Genomic DNA, 22281 nt, shown 5'->3' on the forward strand with positions numbered 1-22281 from the left:
ACTCCCCCACTACAGCTTGAGACTATTGCTCCTTCTTCTGTCATCTGCCACCACTGAGAACAGCCTAGCTCCATCCTCTTTGGAACCCCCCTTCAGGTAATTGAAGGCTGCTATCAAATCCCCTCCTCTTTTCTCCTCTGCAGACTAAACAAACTCAGTTCCCTCAGCCTCTCTTCATAAGTCATGTGCCCCATCCCCCTAATTAATTTCGTTGCCCTCCTCTGGACTCTCTCCAATTTCTCCACATCCTTTCTGTAGTGGGGGCCTCAAAACTGGACACAGTAGTCTAGATGTGGCTTTACCAATGCCGAATAGAGAGGAATAATCCCTTCCCTCGATCTGCTGGCAGTGCTCCTACTAATGCAGCCCAATATGTCATTAGCCTTCTTGGCAACAAGGGCACACTGACTCATATCCAGCTTCTCGTCCACTGTAATCCCCCAGGTCCTTTTCTGCATAATTGCTGCTAAGCCAGTCGGTCCCCACCTGTAGCAGTGCATGGGATTCTTTCGTCCTAAGTGCAGGACTCTGCTCTTGTCCTTGTCCTTGAACCGCCTCAGATTTCTTTTGGCCCAATTGTCCAATTTGTTTAGGTCACTCTGGACCCTATCCCTACCCTCCAGCGTTTTTACCTCTCCCCCCAGCTTAGTGTCATCCGCGAACTTGCTGAGGGTGAAATCCATCCCATCATCCAGATCATTAATGAAGATGCTGAACAAAACCAGCCCCAGGACTGATCCTTGGATCCACTTGATACCAGCTGCCAACTAGATATCAAGCTATTGATCACAACCCGTTGAGCCCAACGATCTAGCCAGCTTTCTATCCACCTTATAGTCCATTCATCAATCCATACTTCTTCTTTAACTTGCTGGCAAGAATACTGTGGGAGACCGTATCAAAAGCTTTGCTAAAGTTGAGGCTAACTAGTGTGTATTTGGGTCTTTGTCTTTTTCTTTTCTTTTTTTCTTTTTTGAAAAAACGCCCTCATCAAAAACCAAGCCCAACATCTAAAACCTCCTCACGCTTCCAGAACTTTGGGCAAGTTCAGATATGGATTTGAACTTTGTGACTTTTGGGCCTTTTACTCACAAGAACACGCAACTTTATTTGAACATTTTAAGTTTTTTTTCATCATGTTAGGATTCAAAATTTTATTAATGAGGCAGGTATTGTAAAACACTATCTTACAGTGAACTGGAATTGTCCAGTTTATCTCATTGGAAAACTTTTTAGAAACTGGTATTCTCAGAATATCTGTGACTTCTAGCAAACCAATCTTTTTTCATGAGCCAAGTACAGCAGATACAATATCTTAGCTCAGGGTAGTTTTTATTGCCACTTTCACTGTGTGAGAGCTATTGTGGTTACATGTTCAGGGTGGCAGCTGGTCCCTAATGCAAATTGCGTAAGAGTTTAATAGGAATGAACTTAGACCAATGTTTTTAATTATGTTTGTCATAGTATTGAATTTCTATTTTAATACAGAGGCAGAGTTAGTAGTAGTGAATTACAGAGTGAAAAATAAACAATTAGGTATCAACAGCATCCTGTTTTGAGAAAAATAATATATGGTTTATTGGTTTGCACCTCCATTGTGAAGTGTAAATGTTGAGCAATTACCTATTTAGAAAAACAAAACAAGACACCTTCTACATACACATTTGCCCAACATCCTGAAATTCTCTTAAGGGTTATTCTCGGCTTCCTAGATCAAACTGAGAAGCTAAACAATTGGTGATATAAATTAGATGTAGGGCTGTCAAACGATTTAAAAAAAAAAAAAATCCTGATTAATCACAGTTTTAATCGCACTGTTACACAATAATAGAATACTATTTATTTAAATATTTTGGATGTTTTTCTACATTTTCAAATATATTTATTTCAGATACAACACAGAATACAAAGTGTACAGTGCTCGCTTTATTTTTTTATTACCAATATTTGCACTGTAAAAAGATAAAAGAAATAGTATTCTTCAATTCAGTTTTTCAATGGGATAAGCAGGTGTAGCTTATAATGTGAATTTATATCACCAATTATGTTCTCTGAATCTGTGCCAATTACATTCTCTGAATCCATGATTTTTTTTTTATAAATGGCATATTCTTGTCATCAGTAATATACTACAGTCTGAAGTCTCTCTGAAGTAGAGACATTAGTGTTAATCCAAAATCCATATTAAAAATCATGATTTAATGGAAAAGGAGTATTTGTCTTGTTTTGAAAATTAGCATCATCCATTACACTTTTTTTTTAATGAATTTTTGGCATTCTGTACAACAGGTAAATGCATTACAGAATTGCAATATTTATTATTTGAATGGAAGCTTCACTGGAAACAGATTTCTCCTCTTTTTCTCTTCACACTTGTTAAAAATTGTAAAATCAAAATTAAAGTATAATTACTAGAGAGATTTGAATCCAGTCTAGTGGACTTTAAGATTACTATAATATATATCGAAGATGGAGCCCTGAGCTTGTTTTATGACTCATAGAAATGGGGTAAAGTGCTCTTAGGTTCCTCCAGTTCATCAAAGTACTTAACTATGTGAATTATGTTAATTCTCTGGGTTGTGCGGGGCAAGAGTGAAAATTACTTTGGGCTGACCCCTTTGACTGGGACAAGAAACTGCCTATACCACTGTACCATATGAAAGGTTGCTTTCATGAGCGGCATTTGAGAGTTGGTGAAAGAGGAGTGTAAAATAATGAGCCTCACGGCCTGTAGGGTGATCCAGTTGTGGGAGAAGGGGGAGAAAATTGGTACACAATGATAAAACAAAGGGTTGATCACAGTGATTTTATACGATTGTTTAAACTGTAAGAATAATCTTTTATTTGGTGATAGAATTGGGCCAGTAATATAGCACAGCTGAAGTGTCTGCAGATATTGAACCAGAAAATATGTCAATTTAGAAGTAAAAATACCTATGTGGTGAATATATGTTCAAAAAGAGATTCATTCCCCTAAAATAACCTACTCTGTGAGAGTCCTGCAGTGGCAGGGACCTAATGGCTATTTCACTGAAAGACAGAGAATAGAAGAGAATGATACCAAACAAGACACTGAAGGAGAGGTTGGAGGAGAGCACAATGAGAGGACTAAGGCAATAGAGTGCAGGGCTTTAAGGAGGAGAATGTCTCTTAAATAAGCACTAGGAAAATTTTATGTAATATTTGATACATTAAACTTCTGTAGCACTTCCTCAGACACCAAATACCCCTGTGAGACAAGTATGTATAATTGTCCTCATTTTGTAAATAGGGAAAAGGAGGAACATAAAGACTGAGCAGCTTGCCATGCAGCAAGACTTGGACAGAGCTATGAATAAAACCCAGATTTCCTCATTTGGGGTTTTAATTATGTTTTTAGCTGTAAGACCAGTATGGCAAGGCTGTACATAGAATGAGTTATATAGTTGTGCTGCAAGTCTTGTTGTTCAGGTGTGGTTCACAATGGAGTTAATCTTGTATGTTGTCTTTGATATACAGTATAAAAATAGTTGTCCTCAACGAAGCATCTCAGTATACAATAACCAACATGCCAAAACATTAGCCACTCTTGCTTTCTTCTAGGATAAAGTAACTGGCCACTAACTACTGGCACAAACTGGTTCTCTTAGAAATTAATTTTTAATTGACCACCTTTGTGTGATTTTATCATGTGGTGAAATTAAGAAGAATTTTTTTTCCTGTACAATAAAGGTATTTCATTTCAACTAGATAAGATGTAGTCTTCTATGAGAAAGTACAGTAATTACTTCCATGATTAAGCCAAGCACCAGTATAGCAAAACATGCTTAAGATTATAGGTGTAATTGTTACCTCTTTATTGTGTGGAACAAATATATTGTACATTTACCAGATTCAATGTTCTAGAGCTTTTTCTGCTAAGAAAAGAAAAACATAACTGCAATGTCATTTATCTGTTAATATCAAAAGTCCATCCTTTATAACTAGAAAAAGTGGAAGATGCATTGGATATATATTTAGTTTTCAAGACCATGCTAAAATATGTAGTTATCTAAGACATTTAAAATGATGTCTTCTGTGTTACCAACAGCTCAGCCCCTTCATAAAGATGCTCTTCAAAGTTAAGAACATGACAGCGGCCGTACTGGGTCAGACCAAAGGTCCATCTAGCCCAGTATCCTGTCTTCTGACAATGGCCAATGTCAGGTGCCCCACAGGGAATGAACAGAACAGGTAATCGTCAAGTGATCCATCCTCTGTTGCCCATTCGCAGCTTCTCTCAAACAGAGGCTAGGGACACCATCCCTGCCCATCCTGGCTAATAGCCATTGATGGACCTATCCTCCATGAACTTACCTAGTTCTTTTTTGAACCCTGTTATAGTCTTGGCCTTCACAACATCCTCTGGCAAGAAGTTCCACAGGTTGACTGTGTATTGTGTGGAAAAAATACTTCCTTTTGTTTGTTTTAAACCAGCTGTCTGTTAATTACATTAAGGTGGCTTCACTTCTGCAGCACTGAAGGTTGTGAAGAACATGATGGTGAATGAGATGTAATTGAATGACAGGCATGAATCCTTTTTCTTGCCCCATAGCATGTAATCCCTTTACTCTTTGGTAAACAGATTTGTCAATGAAAATTGCCTAAAGCCGATAAAACAATATTAGTGCGGAAAACCTTTAGTTATTGGCTGTAAACAATATAAAACACAGAGGTAAAATCATTATTAAATGTTAATAGAAATGTACATTTAAAAATTTGTCATGTACTGCTTTTTTGCAGGAAGGTAATTGTCAAGAACACTGGGTTCCATAGAGCAATCCGGTGATTCTTTTAGTGATATTTTGTGTGTTATTAATCTGGTTCAGCTATAAGTAGTTGGCCAACTTCTCTTAAAAGAGCAGTGTATTAACCAAATCATCTTGAGTGGGCCTATTTCAGGGAAACCTTTCTTGTGATTACTGTATCTAATGGGTTGGTGTTCAGTAAGATATAGTTTTGCAAAACCATTCTTCAAGCAATCTGTCATTGTAGAACTAGCACTCTTTGTTTCATAGAGGATACTCACATTTTATTTTGTCTTTGCTGCAGCTTGAATACTGTTTTTCTTTTTTTCCCTTTTTTTAATTTTAGTGATCATGAATAAAATATATAGTAGCAGTGATCATAGAATCATAGGACTGGAAGGGACCTCAAGAGGTCATCTAGTCCAGTCCCCTGCACTCATGGCAGGACTAAGTATTATCTAGACCATCCCTGACAGGTGTTTGTTTAATCTGCTCTTAAAAATCTCCAGTGATGGATATTCCAGTGCTTAATCACAGGACCGTTAGGAAGTTTTTCCTAATGTCCAACCTAAACCGCCCTTGCTGCAATTTAAGCCCATTGCTTCTTGTCCTATCCTCAGAGGTTAAGAAAAACAATTTTTCTCCCTCCTCCTTGTAACAACCTTTTTTACATACATGAAAACTGTTATAATGTCCCCTCTTAGTCGTCTCTTTTTTCCAGACTAAACTAACCCAATTTTTTTCAATCTTACCTCATAGATCATGTTTTCTAGACCTTAAATCATTTTTGTTGCTCTTCTCTGGACTCTCTCAAATTTGTCCACATCTTTCCTGAAATGCGGCGCCCAGAACTGGACGCAATAGTCAAGTTGAAGCCTAATCATCGCGGAGTAGAGTAAAAGAAGTACAATACTCCTGCTAATACCTTCCAGAATGATGTTTGCTTTTTTTGCTGCAGTGTTACACTGTTGACTCATATTTAGCATATGGTCCACCATGACGCCCCTCTACCTCAGATTCCTTTCTAGGCAGTCATTTCCCATTTTATATGTGTGCAACTGATTGTTCCTTCCAAAGTGGAGTACTTTGCATTTGTCCTTATTGAACTTCATCCTATTTACTTCAGTCCATTTCTCCAGTTTGTCCAGATCATTTTGAATTTTAATCCTATCTTCCAAAGCACTTGCAACCCCTCCCAGCTTGGTATAATTCATAAACTTTATAAGTGTATTCTCTATGCCAGAGATTGGCAACCTTTGGCATGAGGCCCATCAGGGAAATCTGCTGGCAGGCCAGGACGGTTCATTTATCTGCGGGACCCTATGATGTGCAGTCAGCCAGGAAGTGCTTTGATTTTTTACTTTCCATTCACCAGAGAGTGTCTTAGAGCAAAATAGGCATTTTTCCATCTCAAAAACCCCTATACTGCTTTTAGAAAATATACTAACCCATATACTATTTCATGCCCAAAGCTGCTGCTTTAGGCCCCAACTCAGTCAAGCACATACATAGTTTCATTGATGTCAGTAGGACTATTCACATGCTTTTAATTAAGCATGTATGTAAGTGATTGCAGGATTGAGGCCTTAAAGATTCATAGATATTTAGGTCAGAAGGGACCATTATGATCATCTAGTCCGACCTCCTGCACAACGCAGGCCACAGAATTTCACCCATAACTCCTGCAAAAAACCTCACACCTATATCTGTGCTATTGAAGTCCTCAAATCGTAGTTTAAAGACTTCAGGGAACAGAGAATCCTCCAGCAAGTGACCCGTGCCCTATGCTACAAAGGAAGGCGAAAAACCTCCAGGGCCTCTTCCAATCTGCCCTGGAGGAAAATTCCTTCCCGACCCCAAATATGGCGATCAGCTAAACCTGAGCATACGGGCAAGATTCATCAGCCAGATACTACAGAAAATTCTTTCCTGGGTAACTCGGATCCCACCCCATCTAATATCCTATCACAGGCCATTGGGCCTATTTACCATGAATATTTAATTACCAAAACCATGTTATTCCATCATACCATCTCATCCATAAACTTATTGAGTTTAATCTTAAAGCCAGATAGATCTTTTGCCCCCAAAACTTCACTCCTCTGATGGTTAGAAACCTTCGTCTAATTTCTAGTCTAAATTTCCTGGTGGCCAGTTTATATCCATTTGTTCTTGTGTCCACATTGGTACTGAGCTTAAATAATTCCTCTCCCTCTCCAGTATTTATCCCTCTGATATATTTATAGAGAGCAATCATATCTCCCCTCAACCTTCTTTTAGTTAGGCTAAACAAGCCAAGCTCCTTGAGTCTCCTTTCATAAGACAAGTTTTCCATTCTTCGGATCATCCTAGTAGCCCTTCTCTGTACCTGTTCCAGTTTGAATTCATCCTTCTTAAACATGGGAGACCAGAACTGCACACAGTATTCCAGGTGAAGTCTCACCAGTGCCTTGTATAACGGTACTAAAACCTCCTTATCCCTACTGGAAATACCTCTCCTGATGCATCCCAAGACTGCATTAGCTTTTTTCACGGCCATATCACATTGGCAGCTCATAGTCATCCTATGATCAACCAATACTCCAAGGTCCTTTTCCTCCTCCGTTACTTCTAATTGATGCGTCCCTAGCTTATAACTAAAATTCTTGTTATTAATCCCTAAATGCATAACCTTACACTTCTCACTATTACATTTCATCCTATTACTATTACTCCAGTTTACAAGGTCATCCAGATCCTCCTGTAGGATATCCCGGTCCTTCTCTAAATTGGCAATACCTCCCAGCTTTGTATCATCCGCAAACTTTATTAGCACACTCCCACTTTTTGTGCCGAGGTCAGTAATAAAAAGGTTAAATAAGATTGGTCCCAAAACTGATCCTTGACGAACTCCACTGGTAACCTCCCTCCAGCCTGACAGTTCACCTTTCAGTATGACCCGCTGTAGTCTCCCCTTTAACCAATTCCTTATCCACCTTTCAATTTTCCTATTGATCCCCATCTTTTCCAATTTAACTAATAATTCCCCATGTGGCATGGTATCAAACGCCTTACTGAAATCTAGGTAAATTAGATCCACTGCGTTTCCTTTGTCTACAAAATCTGTTACTTTCTCAAAGAAGGAGATTAGGTTGGTTTGGCATGATCTACCTTTTGTAAAACCATGTTGTATTTTGTCCCATTTACCGTTGACTTCAATGTCCTTAACTACCTTCTCCTTCAAAATTTTTTCCAAGACCTTGCATACTACAGATGTCAAACTAACAGGCCTATAATTACCCGGATCACTTTTTTTCCCTTTCTTAAAAATAGGAACTATGTTAGCAATTCTCCAATCATGCGGTACAACCCCTGAGTTTACAGATTCATTAAAAATTCTTGCTAATGGGCTTGCAATTTCATGTCCCAATTCCTTTAATATTCTTGGATGAAGATTATCTGGGCCCCCTGATTTAGTCCCATTAAGCTGTTTGAGTTTCGCTTCTACCTCAAATATGGTAATGTCTACCTCCATATCCTCATTCCCATTTGTCATGCTACCATTATCCCTAAGATCCTCTTTAGTCTTATTAAAGACTGAGGCAAAGTATTTGTTTAGATATTGGGCCATGCCTAGATTATCCTTGACCTCCACTCCATCCTCAGTGTTTAGCGATCTCACTTCTTCTTTCTTTGTTTTCTTCTTATTCATAAGACTATAGAACCTTTTACTATTGGTTTTAATTCCCTTTGCAAGGTCCAACTCTATTTGACTTTCAGCCTGTCTCACTTTATCCCTACATGTTCTGACCTCAATAAGGTAGCTTTCCTTGCTGATCCCTCCCTTCTTCCACTCCCTGTATGCTTTCTGCTTTTTCTTAATCACCTCTCTGAGATTTATTTTTGTTAATCCTTCCATGCAGTTTGAGCTGAATTAGCTCATGATCACTTGAACCAAGGTTGTCCCCTGCAACCATTTCTTCTATGAGGCCCTCACTACTCACCAAAACCAAATGTAAAATGGCATCCCCTCTAGTCGGTTCAGCAACTACTTGATGAAGGAATCCATCAGCTATCGCATCTAGGAAAATCTGAGCCCTATTATTATTACTAGCACTTGTCCTCCAGTCTATATCTGGGAAGCTAAAGTCTCCCATGATCACACAGTTTCCATTAGTATTTACTTTATTAAAAACATTAAAAAGGGCTCTATCCATATCCAAATTAGATCCCAGCGGTCTATAGCACACCCCAAACACTATCCCAGGGGAGGCTCTAATAGTTTTCTTCCCCAATGTAATTTTTGCCCAGACAGACTCTGTCTTATCCATTCCATCGCTTCTTATTTCTTTACAGTCTACCTCATCATTGATATACAATGCTACTCCCCCACGTTTACCTTTATTTCGGTCTTTCCTAAACAGCACATACCCTTCAATACCTGTAGTCCAGTCATGACTACTGTTCCACCATGTTACTGTTATCCCTATAATATCTGGTTTCACTTCCTGCACCAGTAGCTCTAGTTCCTCCATTTTGTTACCTAGGCTCCTCGCATTAGTGTACAAACATCTTAATTTTTGCTGTTTGGTCTCACTCACATTCTGTACCCTATTAGGCACGGTCATTCTACAGCCAGTATAACCTATTAGACTGGTATCTACACTGCCCTTCCTCCTACCCATGGCTGTATCCTTTCTTACTTCGTTTTCTTTCCTCTGAATGCTAAAATCCAGTGTGGAGATTACCTGGACATCTCCCAACCATCTCCCCCAAATTCCTAGTTTAAAGCTCTCTTAATCAGTTGTGCCAGCCTCCATCCGAGAAGTCCATTTCTCTCCCTACTCAGGTGAAGTCCATCCCGAGAGAACAGTCCTCTGTCCATGAATGCCTCCCGGTGGCCAGTGGGACTTTCAGAACTGAGTATTAATTCTATTTGAATGTTTGTGTGAATGTTTGTTTTGAAATAATTGCCTGTATCTATACGTTTCTAAGGCATGTACCTTAGAAAGAGGTTTCTATTAACAGTTGCCATAAAAAAAACAAAAATGGTATCGCGTTATAACACTGCTTCTGATACTACTTTCAAGAGAAGTATTTTTGTTGTTTCTTAATGGTTCCTTTCACTCCAAATACTTTTATACTTAATATTGATTGACAAAAATATTCCCCGTTCCTGAAGATGCAAGTCCTATGCAAATGATAGTTTTGGGGAGGGAAGAATAATGGAATGGCTAGGCATTAAACTTTGAACTCACTTATACTAATGTAACATTTCAGTGATTAATTTGGTATTAAATGCTCTAGTGAAAAATTACACAGTGACACTGAACTGACTCTCATGTGGGTTATATTTCATGAATCTGTTTCTCAGTCTTTCAGTGAATGGGAAAAGGTATAAGTCATAAATAGTAAATTGTACATTTCAATATATTAAACTGTACTTACTGTTCTTCATTTTACTAGTAACCACACTAATAGTTTTGCACTTTGGTGCAGCAATCGGTCAATTATAAAATCATTTTCTATTGTAGGATACTAGATGCACTTCAGACGTTATCTTATAAAGTTATACAAAAAGGGCCTGATTCACAGTTTCTTCATTCCAGTTTTGGAAACTAACTGGAGTCACACAATGGTGAATCAGGCCCAGTATCTCCAGTTTCTTTATCTGATTATTTTTGTGGAAAAGCGGTTATTCATAGGTTTTAGAATTCTTATTAGTATAGACTAATATACATCCTAATTATGCAAAATATACTTTTTGTATTGGAATGAACATTTCATGTCTTACCATATTTATCTTTACACAGTTAACACATCCTTTCTGAAAACTAATTTTATACAAAGGACAGTAGACAGTTGTTGAATGTTTTGTAGCTGTATGAGCTCTATCAGAAACGCAAGAAATAGATGTATTAACCCCAGATGACACACTGTGAAAGTGTACTTTCAAATAGTCATCCTAGTAAACTCTAAATAAACATTTCATCACGATTAATCGCACTGTTAAACAATAAAAGCATACAATTTATTTAAATATTTTTTGATGTTTTCTACATTTTCAAATATATTAATTTCAGTTACAACACAGGATACAAAATGTACAGTGCTCACTTTGTAGTTATTTTTATTACAAATATTTGCACTGTAAAAAAAAGAAATTGTATTTTTCAAGTCATCTAAAATAAGTACTGTAGTTCAGTCTCTTTATCATGAAAGATGAACTTACAAATGTAGAATTAAAAAAAAAACTGCATTAAGAAATAGAACTGCAAAACTCTAGAGTCCACTCAGTCCTACTTCAGCCAATCTCTCAGACAAACAAGCTTGGTTACAATTTGCAGGAGATAATGCTGTCTGTTTCTTATTTAAAATGTCACCTGAAAGTGAGAACAGGCATTCGCATGGCACTGTTGTAGCCGGCGTGACAAGATATTTTCATGTCAGATAGGCTAAAGATTCATATGTCTCTTCATGCTTCAATCACCATTCCAGAGGTATGCTTCCATGCTGATGACAGGTTCGGCTCGATAAGAATCCAAAGCAGAGTGGACCGACGCATGTTCATTTTCATCATCTGAGTCAGCTGCCACCAGCAGAAGGTTGATTTTCTTTTCTGGTGGTTCAGGTTCTGTAGTTTCTGCATCAGAGTTTTGCTCTTTTAAGCCTTCTGAAAGCATGCTCCACACCTCGTCCCTCTCAGATTTTGGACGGCACTTCAGATTCTTAAATCTTGTGTCGAGTGCTGTAGCTATTTTTAGAAATCTCACATTGGTGCCTTCTTTGCGTTTTGTCAAATCTGCTGTGAAAGTGTTCTTAAAACGAACGTTCTGGGTCATCATGTGAGACTGCTATAACATGAAATATATGGCAGAATGCGGGTAAAACAGGAGACATACAATTCTCCCCCAAGGAGTTCATTCACAAATTTAATTAACGCATTTTTTTTTAATGAGCATCATCAGCGTGGAAGCATGTCCTCTGGAATGGTGGCCAAAGAATGAAGGGGCATCTGAATGTTTAGCATATCTGGCACATACATACCTTGCAACGCTGACTACAAAAGTGCCACGCGAACGTCTGTTCTCACTTTTAGATGATGTAAATAAGAAAGGGGCAGCAGTATCTCCCGTAAATGTAAACAAACTTGTTTGTCTTAGCGATTGGCTGAACAATAAGTAGGACTGAGTGGTCTTGTAGATGCTGAAGTTTTACATTGTTTTGTTTTAGTCCACTTATGTAACAAAAAAAATCTACCTTTGTAAGTTACACTTTCCCGATAAAGATATTGCATTACAGTACTTATGAGGTTACTTGAAAAATGCTATTTCTTTTATTTATCACTTTTACAGTGCAAATATGTAATAAAAAATAATATCAAGTGAGCACTGTACAGTTTGTATTCTGTGTTGTAACAGAAATCAATATATTTGAAAAAGTAGAAAACATCCAAAAATATTTAATAAATTTCAATTGGTATTCTATTGTTTAACAATGCAATTAATTGTGATTAGTTTTTTTAATTAATAGTGTGAGTTATCTGCGATTGATGGCCCTAATATATATATTTTAAATAGGTATTTTATTTATTTTTATTTATATGTGTGTGTGTGTGTGTGTGTGTGTTAATCACTGAGACTGGGAGACAACAGAGACTGTGCAAGGGAGGATAGCTTCTCCTCACCTCCCTTGCTGGCTTATGATGAAAATGGCTCAGTAGACTGGGACCCTTGCCTCTAGAGAGAGAAGGGTTACGTGGAGGGTCACAGTGAGCCTCTGAGGCTAGCGAAATCTGCCAGAAAACGCAGGACCCACGGAGACATGGACAAAGCTCTGTGTGTGTGTGTGTGTGTGTGTCTCTCTCTCTCTCTCTCTCTCTCTCTCTCTCTCTCATATATATATGAGAGAGAGATAATAAATGCGCGTGCGCGCGCACACACTTTTAATATCTATTTTTAATTACACTAAATTTAAAATGAAAACTCAGGAACAATGAGGAGATTCTGTATTTAGACTCTTAAAGTTGATTAAGATGTTGACGTAAAACACTTAGACTTCGGTAAGGCATTTGACTTGGTAGCACATGCCAACTTGATTACAAGACTAGAAAGATATAAAATTAACATGACACACATGAAGTGCTTTAAAAGCTGGCTAACTGATAGGTCTCAATGTAATTTTAAAAGGGGAATCATCATTGAGTGGGTGTGTTTCTAGTGAAATCCTGCAGGCATCAGTTTTTGGTCCTAGCTATTTAACATTTTTATCAGTGACCTGGAAGAAAACTAAAAATCATAGCTAATTAAGTTTGCCAATGAAAAAAATTTGGGGGAAGCGGTAAGTAATGAAGAGGACACGTCGCTGACATAGAGGAATGTGGGTTGCTTAAGTTGGGCGAAAATTAACTATGCATTTTAATATGACTAAATATAAATGTATACATCTAGGAATAAAGAACCCAGGCCCTACTTACAGGATGGAGGACTCTCTGTTAGGAAGAAGTGACTATCTAAAAGAATTGGGGGAAGTGGTGGAGAATCAGCTGATCATGAGCTCCCAGTGCAACACTGGCTAAAGGGGCTAATCATAGAATAGAATATCAGGGTTGGAAGGGATCTCAGGAGGTCGTCTAGTCCAACCCCCTGCTCAAAGCAGGACCAATCCCCAACTCAGTCGTCCCAGCCAGGGCTTTGTCAAGCCTGACCTTAAAAACCTCTAAGGAAGGAAATTCCACCACCTCCCTAGGTAACGCATTCCAGTGTTTCACCACCCTCCTAGTGAAAAAGTTTTTCCTAATATCCAACCTAAACCTCCCCCACTGCAACTTGAGACCATTACTCCTTGTTCTGTCATCTGCTACCACTAAGAACAGTCTAGAGCCGTCCTCTTTGGAACCCCCTTTCAGGTAGTTGAAAGCAGCTATCAAATCCCCCCTCATTCTTCTCTTCTGCAGACTAAATAATCCCTCCGCCTTTCCTCATAAATCATGTGCTCCAGCCCCCTAATCATTTTTTTTGCCCTCCGCTGGACTCTTTCCAGTTTTTCCACATCCTTCTTGTGGTGTGGGGCCCAAAACTAGACACAGTACTCCAGATGAGGCCTCACCAAGCCGAAAGAGGGGAATGATCACGTCCCTTGATCTGCTGGCAATGCTCCTATTTATACAGCCCAAAATGCCATTAGCCTTCTTGACAACCAAGCCACACTGTTGACTCATATCTGTAATGGAATCCTGGGATCCATAAAGAGGGATTTCTCAAGCAGGAGCAGAGAGGTAATTTTACGTGTGTGTTTGGCACTGGTGTTGACCGCTCTAAAATACTGTGTCTAGTTCTGGTGTCCACAGATATTGTTAAATTGGAGAGGTTGCAGAGAAGAGCCACAAGAAATATTACAGGATTAGAAAACGTGCCTTATAGTGGTAGACTCCAGGTGCTCAATCTATTTAACTGAACAAGAGAAAGGTAAGGGGTGACTTGATTGCAGTTTATAAGAATAATTACAATATATTCACCCTGTTCTCTGCTCTTTTCATTTTGGGGATGATAGCCATAGAGGGCTGGAAGGATCCTTGAGAGGTCATCCAGACCATCCCCACACTTAGGTAGGACCAAGTATACCTTGACTATCTCTGACAGGTTTTTGTCTAACCTATTCTTGAAAATCTCCAATGACTGGGATTCCACAACCTCCTTTGAAGGCTTATTCAGGTGCTTAACTACCCTTGTATTTAGAAAGTTTTTCCTAAACTACGTCTCCCTTGCTGCAGGTTACCTCTTGTCCTATCTTCAGTGAACATGGAGAACTATTAATCACTGTTCTCTTTATAACCAGCCTTAACATGTCTGAAGACTTATCAGGTCCTCCTTCAGTCTTTTTTTTCCCCTCACAAACATATCCAGTTTTTAAAAACTCATTAGGTCAGGATAACATCTCTTTGATAAAGCTTCATTTCACAAACACTTCTAGAGTGCCATTTGGCACTAGCTGTCTTTAATTTATCTTTAAGTCCTAACTATTGTAAAATATTCAATTAATATGAACTAAAAATAAGAAAAAGGCTTACTGATTCCAGTCATCACTGGTATGGTTTTTTTCTCTCTCCATTTTTGGTACTTTAAGAAAATCCTCTGAAAGCTTGTGGAATGGGACAGTAACTTCTTATTCACTGCAGAGAAGCTGAAATCCATTGTACAATTCTGCAAAGCCACATGATTTGGGCTGCTGTGGGGTTGCTATTGTTAAGTTGCAAGTATCAAAAGCTATGAAAAGGCATGCTTACATAGTCATTTTATAAAGGTTTTATATAAGAATATGACAGGATTTTTTCCATTAACTTTCTCGGTATAGACTGCCCTGGTCTGAAACCTAATGTCATATAGTGATGTGTGATTCTTTGTTGCTACTTTATCAATGACTTTTGTAGGAGTGGGCAGATTAAAACATCTCATCCAGAGAAGTGACCCTGCTAAACTACCCAGGGAAAAAAATGCTGAGAGATCTTAAGGATTGAGGAGTTTTGGTAGGTTTGTTTTGTTTGTTTGCTTGTTTTGAGGATTGGATGGATGATAGTATTTTTCAAGGTGAGTGGTAGATTTGCTTCTCTGAAGGAGGTGTTGGTAACTTCCATTAGCCGTGAATAGTTTGATATTTATTAGCCAAGAGGGACGTTCAATAGACTCCTTCAGCTTCAGTGAGTGTGTTGAGGCCATATACCATCAAATAGTGGCATGGTGGCTAATGCGATCAACTCTGGTTCAGAGTTTTCTGCCTTTTAGTGGCTGGTGATTTGACCCAGTGGCTGGATTATGAAGTCCAGATTGCCAGGCGGAATAACCCTGCTGGCTGTGGTTTTGCAATTGTGATGGAGGTAGAGTAGACACTTTTTTCTTTCCTTATTATGGTGGTGTACTTCTGTCAGAAACCTTTATGCTCTTGAATGGATTTGGAGTGAGTTTTTCACAACTGATGTTCGCACCTGCTGCCTATGTGCTTCATCTGCTGAAGTTTCATGGTGATTTCCTCAGCACGTGGGGGGGAAGGGACAGTGTAGAGCCAAGGCACATAGGGAACAAATATTTAATAATTAGTTCATCAATCTATCAGAGAAAGGTATAACACAATCCAATGCCTGCAAGTTGAAGCTAGACAAATTTTGATTGGAAATAAGGCATACGTTTTTAACAGTGAAAGTAATTAACCACTGGAACAACTTACCAAGGGTCTTGGTCTGTTCTCCTTCATTGACAATTTTTAAATCAAACTTGGCTCTTTTTCTAAAATATATGATCTAGGAATTATTTTGGGGATGTTATTCAGGAGATCAGACTAGATGATCACAATGGTCCCTTCTGGCCTTGTAATTTATGAAAACCCTCTAGATGTCACCTGCATCTGTTTTTGTTTTGACTTTCTGATGGATATCATTACTTTGGAGTAACTACAAAAGGAAACTTTTTATTGCAGATTATGTGAATTGCAAAAATTAGGATATAATTTTTGGATTGTTAATCCTTCCCCTCCTCTAAAATCCACATTTAGAGGTGGTGATTGTCAGCTTCCGAATATAATATTATCTTTAATGTTAAATATATTCTTACCTTCCAACCCCATATTTGTCCTTTAGTTTGGAGATTTCTCTAATTAAGAAGGATGAAGGACCCATGTGGCCAGAGCTGATAGTGGGTGACTCACGAGGAGAATTCATCATGGACTCTTCCCAGTGTTCTGCGGTAGCTGAACGTCTGATGCATCTTACCTCTGAAGAAATGGTAAGAAATTAAAATTAAAAATAACACTTGAAAATCCTCATAGAGATGCTCAAGTTGTACCTTCTTGGGGAGCCAGGCTCTCCTTTCCCTGACATTATGTAGTCAGTCAGGTCATTTAGGATTCTAACTACTAACATTTCTCTTCTGGTCAGTTATAAGTATCAAACCATAGTGGCACCAAGTATCTTTTTCATAATTTTTCATAATCGCTACATACAATATGAGGTTTAAATTATAATGTAATCCACACACAGACTGAATTCAGCTGACATACTGTTTGCTCAACAAAGCACACAAGGATGATTGAGTGTGGTGTGTTGTGTGTTTGTTTTCCTACTGTAGTTAGTCGTTGGGTGTGTGTGTTCTTTCTGTATGCTGTCCCAGCTCTGCACAGATAGCTGACACAACAGACCTCGATCGAACTGCCAATAAAACCACAGACTCATTTCAGTAGCCAAGGAATGCGTTTGCATGAGTGTCCTGTGCCTAGTACTACTTAGGAATGTGTGTGTTTTTGCAATGCCAGCCCTGTTCTTGCCAGGTTCTGTGAACTTGCAAGCAAGTATGTGAGTCAGCTGTGAATGGTGAGAGGTCCTGATCTTTTACCAGAACTGGTTTTGGGGAAGGACAGTATTATCTGGAATGGAGTATAGTAATCCTTACAAAGTCCATGAGCTTTAAGGGTGGCGCTGTGTTGTTCTTCCTGCTTGTAGAATCAAAGGCGTTAGGGAGAACGTCTTTTCTTTTTTTTTTTTTTTTTAAGGAAGTGATGATCAGGCAAGGATATGGACTCATATGATTTTTACGTTTTTGGTGTGTCTTCTGCACTGGAGATCTAGCCATGTCTGAGTGGGTGAGACAATTGCCTGCCTGAATGAGTCTCAGTGTAGCTACCACGGAGATGAGATTGTTATCTTACAACACTATATTGCAGGTCTGACTGTTTACAATGATGACTATTTAATACAATTTCTGCCCTGGGTGAATATTTTCTTGAAAGGCACTTTTGCCTCACTCCCACTGAGAGCGAATGGAGCCTTTTTTGGAAAGAGCAAAGTTGTCAGTCATAGAACACTGCCCATCATCCCTGCTGAAGACTTAAGTTTCAGTTTGAAAATGAATGGCAAAAAGTTCAGTAATCATAATTTTAAAAAAAAATGTAGCCCTGGTATGAAATGTCAATGAGTTTTAACTATATGAGAAATTTGAAAGGTCTTAATTATTCTATTATGAAAATTGTTCATGACAAAAATTTGTCTAACAGAGTGGTAAATTTCTTAAAGGGCTCATTTTAAAATTAATTGTAACTCCTAAATTGATTAATACATTTACTTGCAAATTTCTCAGAAAATTCATTCAGTACTGAGAGTGCTGTAACTTTGGGGATGGTAAGGTGAATTTTTCATATATAACAAAGTAACTGAATCCCTGCTTTAAGTGCAAATCTCAACGCTCTCAATTATGGAACAGCAAATGGCATTTTCATAATTAAGTATTCCACTGTTTAAAATATAACACAAAATATATTAAAAGAACAACAAGGCTGCAAATTCAAGCACTCAAAAGGTAGAAAATGCTATGCGTATACAACCTAAATTTGACCCCCTCATGCGAATGCATATTGATACAGACTTTTCAATTACATGATCACATACTATTTTTTTCACAGGCCCCCTGCTTCACTTAGTACACAGGATAGACAGTGTTTATTTGAATGGTCAGAAGGTGAAGCATGAAGTAGAACCGATCTATTAGGTGTAACCTTAGACTGCACACTGAGTTACCATGCCCACCTGAAGAAGGCAGCAGCTAAAATTAAGACAGGTAACAATCTTCTTAGCAAACTGGCAGGTTCGTCATGGGGGTGCTCGTGCTCCAACTTTGCAGACATCAGCTCTTGCCACCTCGTATTCGGTGGTAGAGTACTGCGTACCAGTTTGGAGTTGATCGTCACACACCAAACTGGCGGATACGCAGTTACATGTTGCCAAGCGTATCATCTCTGGCACCCTGCGTCTCCGGCACTCCACTCCCGTGGCTTCCAGTTCTGAGCAATATTGCTCCTCCTCATATCAGACGAGAGGTTGCCACTGGCAAGTTACTGGAGAAAGTACGTGCCAACTCAAGCCAGCCACTGCACAATGACCTTTCTAAACCACCAACTACACGTTTGCTCTCACGTCGCCCATTATTGTCTCATCCACCCCGCCAGGACATTAGGGCGGAAACACTTTGGCAAGAGGAATGGATAAGTGTTATAATCCCCAACCAGTCCCTTGTCGCCGTCTCCACAGTTTGCCCACCTGGTTTTGACCTGCCCCATCGCTAGTGGTCCCTGTTGAACAGGTTCTGGACCAGGCAAGGTCTCTGTGCAGCCAACCAGTATCGCTGGGGCCTTTGTGACAGCCCGTTGTGTAGCTGCAGTGCAACACAGACGATGACGCACATTGTCGATGAATGCCTGCTGACTAGGTTCAGCAGCGGCTTAGAAGAACTGCATCACGCCACTGAAGATGCCATCGCTTGGCTAGACGACTATGCACATGCTAAATAAAAATAGTTACACAGCAGCTATTCAGTATTGTGTGGCCCTATGCTTTATTTAGTGCACACTATTCAAACCCTGATCTGAAGACAGAATTATTGCTTTCCTTATGGTTTATCTGTGGTGCTCATCACTATAGAATCCAAATGCTTCACAAACATTAATGACTTTATTTTCACCACTCTCCTGTGAGGTGAGGAGGGTGGTATTATCTCCAGTTGACAAAGGGAAACTCAGGCACAAAGATTAAGGTCAAAAATTTCCACTAGCTTTGTGTGTCCAAATTGAAATGCATAGGACCTGATTTTTCAGAGAATTTAGCGTTGTATAGCACTTTGTGTTCAAAGCGCAGCTCCCATTGACTTCAGTTGGAACACTAGGACTTGAGAGGCTCAAGCATGCTCAGTGAGGATGGAACCTTTGGAGATTTTAGCTGTTAAGCTCTAGCAAGTCTCTACTGAGCATGTGCACACTGATTTTTTTTTTTCAAAGGTTTATAACTTGGCTAAATTTTTCATAGAGAGGGGAAAAAGCTCATCCCTGACAGGTTACCTTCCTACCAAATTTTGAGTCCCTGCTATAAAGCATGGGAGAGCTAGATCTTTTCAGAGGTCACCAGAATTTTGTAACATGGGTAAAAGAACATATTTTTCCCCCTCGCCTCATTGTTGGAAACAGCTGGACACTTTTTGCTGAGAAGTTCCAGAAAAATCAGTCTGAGGCAGACAACAGCATGGATAATTTCAACTTAAGTGGTTAAAGTTTGGGAAAGCTATAAACCACTAAAAACAGGGTTTTTTAGTGAGAAGTGTTGGGCAACTTTAATAGTCAGTGCAACCATCCCTACCTATAATAATCTGCAGTATATACTGCAATACTGTGGAGAATTACTGGGTTGAGAATTACGTAGGTTTTAAAATATATTATGGTCATGTAAATATAACCGGTAGAGTATATAGAAACTCCAGGCCAAATTAAACTTTGGCGTAACTTGACCTTATGAATGTTGCATCAAGGATTAGTTTGGCCCATGAATACATCAAAATAATAAGTGAAATTCCAACCAGTATGATTTAAATTCTTGTTTTTAATAAATTAGAGTATCCCCTACATTTTCTTTTCTGGGGAAATTGTACATAGTTTTTTGATTGAGTGTAAATGACATTTAAAAAGAAAACTGAAAAGATAAGCTTAACTCACATTTATATGAAGTTTTCTCTTTTTTTTACTGTCCTGAAAGTCCTATTTAAAACAAAAACAAAAAACCTGTCATTTTAACTGCTGCTTGGACTTAATTAGAAAGTGATATCTGATATAAAATCTGAGAAATATGACTCCCTGTGGATCCTGATGTATGAAGTTTTGGATTAATCTTTTTTTCCACCCCTCCAGATGGGGTTAAAGAGAAAAGAATTGGTCTTTTGGTCATTAAGTCACAGTTAGTGAATTGTGATGTAATTTTTTAGTTGTTTTTTTTTGTTTGTTTTTTTGTTTTTTTTTTCCAAAAAGTCTGTCTCTGGGATAGGTGTTTTGGGGGGGGGGGGAGGGGGAGGGTCTTCCAGTGTTTAAGCTGTAGCTTGAATTAGCTAAGTAATTCACCTTATTTAACAAATCTCTTAAGCACGTGGTAAAATATTTTTTTTGAGCTTGGATTTTTATAGCTATAAATGCATTATATAAGGCTTGATCCTGCTCAGTGCCCTCAACTCCTATTCATGTCAGTGCTGATAACCTAGGAGGTGATGTAAAGTAACCAGAGGACATTTTATTAAAATCATTATTTAATTTTGCAGGTCAAATACTGTGGTTTGTAGGTGATATGATTCAATATTTGGGTGTGTTTACAGGTAATCTTAAATTATACACCTGTTGTTTTATTAGTGAATCAGGAGTGTTAAAATTTTATATTTACAAACAATGGATTTGGCTACTGAGATAAACAAAAATGCTAATTAATTTTAAGATTTAAAAGGCATAAACTGCCTTTTTTAAGCTAAAACCTGAAGTTTAGTATTTTATTTTAAAACTAGTTTTTGTTGAAATGATGCTGAACTACAAAGTAACAATTTATCAAAAATGCCATTGCAATTGTCAGATTTTTAAAATATTTTAGAAAATCCAATAAAATATATTTTTCTAACCTGCACAATACTTTGATTCTAATCCTTCAATCTCAAATGAAGGCTCATTGTCACTCATTTGCATCTGTTTGCTAACGAATAAATTTTGTGGTAGAATAAATTGAAGTGCTCCAGGAGAGAGTGTTTTCTAATAAAAATTTTAGAATACAGGGTTCTGTTTTATTATGAACTTTGAAAATGGACCTACAGCAATATTGTGCTTGGTAGACATTGCATGTTCTTAATCCGGTCTTTTAAATAATTGTTTTAAGATTAATGGGATGTGGACCTGATTTTAAGAAAGACTGTCAAGAATTAATGTCCTGGAGCAGATGCTTGAGAACTAGATGTAACTGTTTTTCAGACTAAAACAACAGGTAGTCTAAGGGCTTGTCTATACTATCCGCTAGATCAGCAGGGAGCATTCGATCCAGCAGGGGTCAATACGAGATGCAATAAATCGACCGCTGAGCGTTCTCCCGTCGACTCCGGTACTCCACCAGAACGAGAAGCGCAAGCGGAGTCAACGGGAGAGCGTCAGCTGTCAACTTACCGCAGTAAAGACACCGTGGTAAGTAGATCTAAGTATGTTGACTTCAGCTACACTATTCATGAAGCTGAAGTTGTGTATCTTTGATCGACCCCGTGCAGTAATGTAGACAAGCCCTAATTCTGCACCTCACTTTGGCTGTGAGCTCTTTGTCTCCTAAGCAAAGCAGGTACCAATTATGAAGAGAGAAAAGGGAGAAAGGTGCTGTTTACTTGCAATGTACCCTTCACCAACTCATCCTAAAAGGAAATAGCTTTAATTGAGGTATCCAAAAACTTAACATAAATCATCCAAAAACTTGAATGGAAAAGTTATAGAATATCATAGAATATCAGGGTTGGAAGGGACCTCAGGAGGTCATCTAGTCCAACTCCCTGCTCAAAGCAGGACCAATCCCCAATTAAATCATCCCAGCCAGGGCTTTGTCAAGCCTGACCTTAAAAACTTCTAAGGAAGGAGATTCTACCACCTCCCTAGGTAACACATTCCAGTGTTTCACCACCCTCCTAGTGAAAAAGTTTTTCCTAATATCCAACCTAAACCGCCC

General features: G+C 38.6%; 1 protein-coding gene across 2 annotated transcripts in view; it reads left to right on the forward strand.

The window, feature by feature from the left end:
* The window catches only part of NUDCD1 (NudC domain containing 1), a 144834-nt gene that overhangs the window by 90953 nt on the left and 31600 nt on the right, over positions 1-22281 (forward strand). For both annotated transcript variants that reach the window (XM_007065303.4, XM_037892116.2), the window contains exon 7: positions 16375-16519. In XM_007065303.4, the coding sequence (XP_007065365.2) occupies positions 16375-16519 (145 nt within the window). The remainder of the gene's footprint in view (positions 1-16374; positions 16520-22281) is intronic.

The sequence above is a fragment of the Chelonia mydas genome, chromosome 2 (assembly GCF_015237465.2).
Source record: "Chelonia mydas isolate rCheMyd1 chromosome 2, rCheMyd1.pri.v2, whole genome shotgun sequence".
In the NCBI taxonomy this organism is placed as follows: Eukaryota; Metazoa; Chordata; order Testudines; family Cheloniidae; genus Chelonia; species Chelonia mydas.